The sequence below is a fragment of the Lissotriton helveticus genome, chromosome 1_1 (genome assembly GCF_964261635.1).
Source record: "Lissotriton helveticus chromosome 1_1, aLisHel1.1, whole genome shotgun sequence".
In the NCBI taxonomy this organism is placed as follows: Eukaryota; Metazoa; Chordata; class Amphibia; order Caudata; family Salamandridae; genus Lissotriton; species Lissotriton helveticus.
Window position 1 is genome coordinate 206278236 of NC_136057.1, and position 8530 is coordinate 206286765.

Sequence of the window (8530 nt, forward strand, 5' to 3'; positions counted from 1 at the left end):
AGTGCATCAGCAGTGCACTGTGAATCGGAGCGTTTCACAGGCCTGTCACAGATAAGAAATGCTATCTAAGCGAAATCCTACAAAACAATACACTACTGGCCGGCAGCAATTCATACCCGGACAACGTCGGGACGAGCTGCTAGTTTCAACAATAAAAGTACAGGCCTAGAAGGGGCCTGTACTTTGTAATTTCAACACAGGCTCAATAAATGGCCAGTACTTTATCTTACAGTAATAATACACAAACACAGCCCAGAAAGGACCTGTAGTTTGAATTAAAAGAATAATAAACAAATACAGCCCAGAAAGGGTCTGTAGTTTGAATTAAAAGAATAGACAAACACAGCTCCGGTCAGGCATCTGCCAACTTAATTGCCTGTTGCAAAGCCCTTTAGAAACATACGAATGGTTACATTTGTTCGCAGCGGACCAGAGGCTTCAAAATCAATAATAGCTTAAACATGAAGTCTCCATGGCGGCCAAAGAGAAGCCGCTGATCGACAGCGCCGAACATGCGGACAACAAGAAGAGTCGCGTTAAGACCTCCCTCAAACCAGTGTGGCGCGTTGGCTGGCCAACCTTTGTGTTTCAGCCCCCTGCACTTATAATTAAAAGTACAAACATTGAAAAAGACACAAATCAAAATGAAAATCTATGCCCATTACTTAAAAAAGTAACATTGATTAAAAGGGTAAAGATAAGGAAGACGAAGATGCGGCCAAGAAGAGCCACGTTAAGGCCTCACTGAAGAGCCTGGGCAGTAAAGGCGCCATAGTGTATCTGTATAATTCAAGGTGAACAAGAAACAACTCGACGACAAAGAAAGCAGTAAAGAAGGCGCCATAGTGTATCTGTATACTTCAAGGTGAACAAGAAAAAAGTCGAGGAAAAAGAAAGCAGTGAAGAAGGCTGCCAAGAGTACAGCGGAAGATGGAAGATGCGGACAAGAACAAGAGCCGCATTAAGGCATCGAACAAAACACATCCTTAAAATAAATGACGACTAGCGTCAACGACATGACACCTTTATGATATAGGCATACCTTCCCCCGTATTTACACCAATCGGTCTTGACCACCATACCAAGAGTATTCCCGAGGGCCAGCCTCTAACGCCACCGCTTAGGGACTCTATTAAGAGTCTCAAAACCCCCTTTGGCAAAATACTCTCTGGCTCTCCACCTAGGAAGAGAAGAAAGAAGCTTATAATTAAAAGGAGAATAGCTCCTCCCACTCAAGTGCCACATACCCCATTCATTATCCCGGATAAGGCAGGGACGGTAGACCCCGCGAAAGAGACGACCGTCAACTCAATCTCGGTACCCAGTTACGCAGGGTTACTGTATGACATTGAACGCCTTATTAAGGCGATGATCCTTCCCCTTACGGAAAGGATCAAAAGATTGGGGGAGAATGTCGACAAAATTTTAGAAGAACAAAAGGGGATACCTTGCTCCGAATCGAACGTCACGAGAGATGTTCCGCAGCCTACGAAAGTGTCCAAACCACCCACGATGGTGATTGGTACCCCTAAGGCAAATGTACCACCCATAGCTGGGCCATCAAAACCCCCCCAGAATGGTAATCCTATCGCCAAAAAAGGTAATAATAGTAACATCAATACTACTGTATTGGAAAAACCCTTGACTGCAGGTAAACTTTATACCTCTACAAGGCCCAATAGTACGCATCCCAATAACAGCATTAATTCAAAAACCCCTTTTACTGTAACCCATCGATCTAATAGAAGATCACCAAAAACCGCTGATCTACCACCAGAGTGCATAAACTATGTGATAGCACTTACAGGAGTCCCGCCCCTGCCAGAAGGTAACCCTGAACATCAGGCCAATCTAAAAAACAAGGTTATTTATTGGTTGAGGAGAAATAGACCACTCCCCCCACATTTAAACGGCGATATCGTCTCGGCCAGGCGATGCAACTGGGTAGGTAGCAGACCCAAGGACATTGAAGGCGAGGTCATATTGGTTAATTTCAAAGATCACAGATTGGTCACGTACATCAGTGACTGGTATCCTGGTTCGGGAGAGGGGGGAATCTCAACTCATAACCTAAGTTATTTTTATCCCGAGGGTATGTTGAGACAACCACCATCCCGGTCAAGACCTCACCATTCTGATAGCTATGGTCGCCTAAAAGCCTCCGGTGGCCCTACTATTTCTACATCTCATAAACACCATAGGGGCCACAATACTCCCTTCTCCTACCCCTTGCATACCTCTGCCCCAATCTCGCATAGATCATTCGCCCCATATAGTATGGATGGCATGCGAACGCCAAGGGGCTGGAATCCCCACGATAATACCAATGACTTCTGGTTGCAGCCCAGCCAGGTTCCCCCACCACTGAGTAATTGTTACAACCCTAGCCGGCAATGGGGTGATCCAAACCATCATAACCCCAAAGATTTCTGGAACATACCCTTGTCTAATTTTTACCATCCGCTCTCAGGCTTAGATGACAATGAATGACTTCACAAGTCGATCAATATAGTTAAGCCTTCTCTGGGCTCGCCGTGCAGTCAGTGCGTGTCGGCCCACCTCTTGTCATCTAGTTCGCCTAAAACGCACCCTGAGAGCCGTCAGGGTAGTATGGTGGCGGGGATGGATTCTCTTGGTGAACCCTTGCTTCTTGGCTCCACACAACATTTGTCCCAACTGTCCACGCCCAATTGTTCCACTTCCAATCCCCCCATTCTTTCATTTACCCAAATCACTTCAACTCAGCAATCAGATATACCTTGCGTGAATGCTGGCTGCCCACGTGGGGCTACTAGTAACGTACCCGCTTCTAATTCTCTTCTTTCATGGAATGTTGCGGGGCTAGCCAGTAAAGTTCACAACAAAGCCTGGTTAGATGTTATTCACACCCACGACATCATATGTCTACAAGAAACTTGGTGTTGTGAAGAAGTTCATCTTCTGGGGTATCAAACTTTTCATTCCTCGCCCACGCTGTCAGCTCAGGGCCATAATAAGGGGGGTCTTTGTGTCTATGTCTCAACAACAGCAAAGGTTAAGATCCATAAATTCCTCTCTAATACCCATTTTCAAATTTTATCTTTTAATTGGGGCATGTCAGAGAAGATTGTATTGGTGAACTTTTACAATAATATGTCTGATATTGAACTGGAGACTGCCATGTCACATATGTCACGACTGATTTTGCATTCTCTGGATCATTTTAAGGGGGCAAAAATAATTTGGGCAGGGGACTTTAACTGTACGATTTGTCCACAGTCCGATTCCCCTCTGTGTGGTCTTGCAGATTTTGGTGAGTAAATTCCAACTCATTTTGTTCACACAAAGAGGGGGATGTTGTTAAATACCTTTGTTTTTAATTTTGAGCTTGGTTTTGCCAACCAGATCTGTCCAGCACCTGTGCAGTTTGAGCCAACCTTTTTTGGCAGAGGTTGCAAATCTACTATTGATTTTATACTGATAACCATTGACAATTTTGGATTGTTGAGCTCGTGGGTGGTTGGCAAGGATGTATTCAGCGACCATTACCCCCTTTCCATTAGTGTGAAAGTAAAGGAGCGAAATGTTACAAATCCTACCCATGGCAGGTATCCTTATAGGATGGAACTATCTAAAACTAATGGATACGTGGTGAAATGGGAGAAGATAGCCCCCAATGTGTTTTTGGAAAAGCTACTCGCCAATTCTGTAAATGATGTTAATGTCTGCCTTGAGGAAGATGCGGATCCCTCTTCAGTCATGACAGCTTTTGCCAATATCCAATGTCGGATTAAACATTTGCTGACCCGGGCAGCGAATAATAACAATACAACTAAAGAAGGGTGGTTTGATGGGAAGTGCACGAAAGCACTTAAAGCCCTTAAAAAAGCTTTGGCCCTAAAACCGAGGGATCCCCACATAACCCGCAGTGCTAGGCAAGCATATAAACGTGTATTAAAAGAAAGAACCCAGGCCTTAAAAAAGCAAGCCTGGGATACACTAAGAGAAGCATCCTCCCAGAAAAATTCCACTAAATTTTGGAGATTGGTCAAATCTTTGTACCAACCGAATCATAGTGGAAATAAAATAGATCTGGCAATAACGGGTGACAAATGGCTCACACACTTCAGGCAATTATACAAGCACATAAGGCCAGCTGACGCTACCATTCCGATAGGGTGGTCCGCAATATCTCCCCAAAACACAGAAAGTTGGAAGGACACCCATTTCCCAGTCTGCTCATTTCTGATTGATATTATTTTTTCAGTAGGTGAAGTGCAGGATGCAATCAGGGACAGTGCAGCATGCAAAGCACCAGGGCCAGATTGTACCCCGGTAGATCTGTACAAAGCTGAACCACACTTCTGGGCCCCTCTGCTTACAAATGTGCTGAACAAGGCCAACCAAAAGGGATTTATTGAAACTTGGTCGGACGCAATAGTTGTCCCCATTTTTAAAAAGGGCAGGCGAGATGACCCGACCTGCTATAGGCCAATATCTTTATTGGATGGCCTTATGAAATTAGCAGGGAGGATCATTTTAAAGAGGCTTCAGGACTGGGAGGAAGAGCATAACGTTGTCTCACACCTCCAATATGGATTTAGGAAGGGCCTAGGGACTGCCGAGCAGTGTCTAAACTTGGGCCTTTTATGTGCTAAATACACTCAGGCTAGAGGTGGGTCACTTTTTATAACTTTTGTTGATTTAAGTTGTGCTTTTGACTGCGTGGACCATATCTTTTTATGGTCCACATTGGCCGCGATGGGCATTGATGCACGCATAATCACTTTCATTAGAGAGCTGTATCACAACTGTGGGGCAAGAGTAAGATATGGCAAGCAGGGCGAATGTACCGACAAATTCGCCCTGTCAAGAGGGGTTAGACAAGGGTGTATTTTGGCCCCGAGGCTATTTACTTATTATATAAATTCAGTGGCCCAATACCTCTCTCTTTTTCAAAATGATTACCCTACCGTGAAAGGCTCACCGGTACCAATCCTTTTGTACGCCGATGACGCGGCAATAATGTCCCAGACCCAGGTGGGACTACAGAGGGCGGTGACTAAATTTGCTGGGTTTATGCAGGATAGAGGGCTGAAAGTGAATATTTCTAAAACATATACCATGCCATGCACCGACAAGCGTAGGAGGGCGCCCTGCAATGTGTCCCTGGACAAACAGAATATAGCCACCGTAGATAAGTTTTGCTACTTGGGCATACTGTTCGACAGGCGATGCCGTTGGAAGCAGGCGATTGAAGCGAGGAAACTGGCCTTCATTCGCACTATAGGCGCTTTACGCGCTTTTTCCAACAGAGTGGGTGGTAAACCTATCAAGGAGCTGGTACAGATATACCGGGCAAAGTGTGTGTCCACAGCCACCTACGGGGCGGGACTTTGGGGCATTGAGAAGGATCAATCTTTGCAGGTTTGTGAGAATCAATTCATTAGTCACCTCTTAGGTGTAGCAAAAACTTCATCCTCATTCATGACGCACATAGAGACAGGAGTCAAGTACCTGAGCGACACAATTAAGATGGCCCCAATTCTTTTGTGGCACAAGGTATGGACCACAAGGGAAGCCAGTTTTAATAGGGACCTCTTGGAGGATTGTCTGGCCTTAGATGGGGTGGCAAGTTTCCAATGGTTGTCGTATGTAAGATCTTTACTTAATGATCTGGGTTTTCCAGATTATTATGTAAAACCTAGAACCTTGGAGGGTATATCTAGATCAGTTCTAAAAAAAAACACTAACCACCCATCTGGAAACTTTGAGATGGAACGTTGAAAAGAATAAACAAACCATCTTAAATTTTCAGGAAGTCACCCCCAATGAAGGCATGCAAAAGTACCTAAATGTGGATCCCAGCCCGTATCACAGAATGCTTTTGTCCCGTCTTCGCTTTGGGACCTTCTTTCGCTTGGTATCTGTACCGGAGATGAATTATTGGTCTACAACTAAACTGTCCTGCACATGCGACAATATCGCTCTGCAATCTAACTTGCATATAATGTTCTTTTGCACTTTTTACTCCACCCCCAGAAAACTTTATTTAAAACCACTTCTGAATCGGTGGGGTGTAAGAAACTGTAGGCCCGCCTTCTTAAGATTATTAAAACTCGAAGATGAGCATGTGATTTTTTCGGTATCCTGTTTTTTAAGATCAGTCATGTTGCTGCGGAAAACTATGTGGTAAAACATTCTTGCTTGGGCCTTCCCACGAATATTGTGTCAGACAGTACAAATTGCACCTTAAATCGTATTGTATTTTGCACACATTTTTTAATGACTTGACATGTTGTTTTTAACTGTTTATGCATATCTATACATTTATTAATTGCGATTACATTGTGATGTATGTGTTGTGCTTTTATGATTTTTTTTACGAAAATCGAATAAAGCTTATTATAAAAAAAAATTATATAAAGCAGTCTTTAATGTGTGCAACTACTACAAAGGCGTAATCAATATTTAACATAAACCTATCTACGACAAATTCAAAATTGTAATGAAAGTATGGAAAAATTACCAGCATGCAAAAAACACCACAATTGTAGCTATCCTGTTGCTTGGCATTACATTCTACCACTAACTGCCAGAGCTCACTGTGTGGACAATCGATTGCCTGTAGGAAAGCCCTTTAGAAACATACGAACGGTCAGGTTAAATATTGCTTTGAAAAATGAAACACAAATACGATTACAATATACTACATCTTTCAACTTACAAAAATAAAAAATGTTGGCCAAAAAATATCTGCGCACTATTGACATGACATATTTAATGGTAGGTTAAAGTAAGTGGTACCTCCAAATCTGTGAAAATTTATGGTAGGTCCCAAGATTGCCATCCAGCGAATCATACACTATAATTTGTTTGGCAAAAGGTTTTACAATCTGAAACATAAAGCACAATAGGAAATGAAATATTAAAATATGGACATTTTTAAATGCATTAGTATGCTACAAACGTGATTACTAAATAAAGAAAAGGAAATTAATATAGTGTTCAGCAAAACAGTTCAGCAGTTACTAGTAATACAAAGTCAAACTTAGGAAGAAGATCTGACAAAAGTGACAAAGGTGAAAAAAGAATACAATTACCAGAAGTAGCCAATGAACGCCAGTATTGGTCGTACACGGGACTGTATCCATCATCTCAAAAGGTACCTATACAGTACAAAATAAGCTTATGAAAAAATGCAAGTCAAATACAACATCCATACTCAATTTCTGCAGAAAAATGCTAACAAGTGATTGACAATTAAAAGAATACTGAAAGGGAACAATAATCACTTCCAAGACAATTACAAAAATAAATGTCATACAGCCTACACCTTTGTAATACTCGGAGAAATGTTGCAATATTAATAAATGACAAGAAAATTAATTGAAACAATCGAATAATCATTAACAAACAAAAAATATATTGTAATCATGATAGAGATTTCAATATTTACCCGGAAAAGAGAGGGCCGATATGATCCAAGGAAAATGGACGAAGAGACTGTTGCAGAAATCAATAAGCACTGAAGTCAAGATAAAATAAAGTAGTTTAGAAACATTTCATACACATTTACTATTATTGGTTGGTGTATTAACTTATTAATGAGAATATATGTACATTAGTTCTTAACATGCATAATCTGAAGAGATACGCATCAATGACCTTTGAAAAAATGAAGAAAACACATGAACTCTACCACGGGACTCACCATGTACATCATACATAATTAGCTACTACAGTAAGAATACATTTTATGTAAACCAACCTCATCAACTATCCATTGGTCCTCTTTTAAGGAACAAAAAGAATCATCATACAATTTGAAACTCACCACTATTGCTTCTAACTGTCCAATCGCCGGTTTCCGCCATACATCAAGAACTTTTTTAAATGATTTGGTAGAAGGACATAAGGGGGATGCAGGCTTTATGGCAGATGAAGCAGGCGTTGTGGCAGATGATGCAGGCGTGGCGGCAGATGATGCAGGCGTGGTGGCAGATGATGCAGGCCTGGCGGCAAATGATGCAGGCCTAGTGGCAAATGATGCAGGCCTGGTGGCAGTTGATGCAGGCCTGGCGGCAAATGATGCAGGCATACCAGTAGCAGATGATGCAGGCGTGGCGGCAGATGATGCAGGTGTGCGGCAGATGATGCAGGCGTGGCGGCAGATGATGCAGGCATGGCGGCAGATGATGCAGGTGGTGCGGCAGATGATGCAGGCGGTGCGGCAGATGATGCAAGCGGTGCGGCAGATGATGCAGGCTTTGTGGCAGATGATGCAGGCGTGGCGGCAGATGATGCAGGCGGTGCGGCAGATGATGCAGGCGGTGCGGCAGATGATGCAGGCGGTGCGGCAGATGATGCAGGCGGTGCGGCAGATGATGCAGGCGGTGCGGCAGATGATGCAGGCTTTGCGGCAGATGATGCAGGCGGTGCGGCAGATGATGGGAGCACGGATGGCATAGGTCGCTGGTCATGTTTCCTGCTAAATGATTTTTTAAAGTGGTTGTTAATAATTAAAACAGACTACTCAAACATGCAACCG

The 8530-nt window shown here is 43.0% G+C and overlaps 1 protein-coding gene across 1 annotated transcript; it reads right to left on the reverse strand.

Annotated features, from left to right (window-relative positions):
- Positions 1–1141: 1141 nt before the first annotated feature.
- LOC144760250 (uncharacterized) lies at positions 1142–8080 on the reverse strand. Its single transcript, XM_078646521.1, has 7 exons — positions 7751–8080; positions 7603–7647; positions 7439–7507; positions 7083–7148; positions 6787–6875; positions 6509–6617; positions 1142–1180 (listed from the first exon to the last, which is right to left on the reverse strand). Exons 1-7 carry the CDS (start codon positions 8078–8080, stop codon positions 1142–1144), a joined length of 747 nt encoding a protein of 248 aa, XP_078502647.1.
- Between the last annotated feature and the right edge of the window lie 450 nt (positions 8081–8530).

Coding starts and splice junctions, on each gene's coding strand:
- LOC144760250 (XM_078646521.1), bottom strand. CDS start 8,080: ATGCCTGCATCATTTGCCGCCAGGCCTGCATCAACTGCCACCAGGCCT. Junction 7,508..7,602: donor TATGCATGTTAAGAACTAAT/GTACATATATTC, acceptor TCTTGACTTCAG/TGCTTATTGATTTCTGCAAC. Junction 6,876..7,082: donor GCGTTCATTGGCTACTTCTG/GTAATTGTATTC, acceptor TTTATGTTTCAG/ATTGTAAAACCTTTTGCCAA.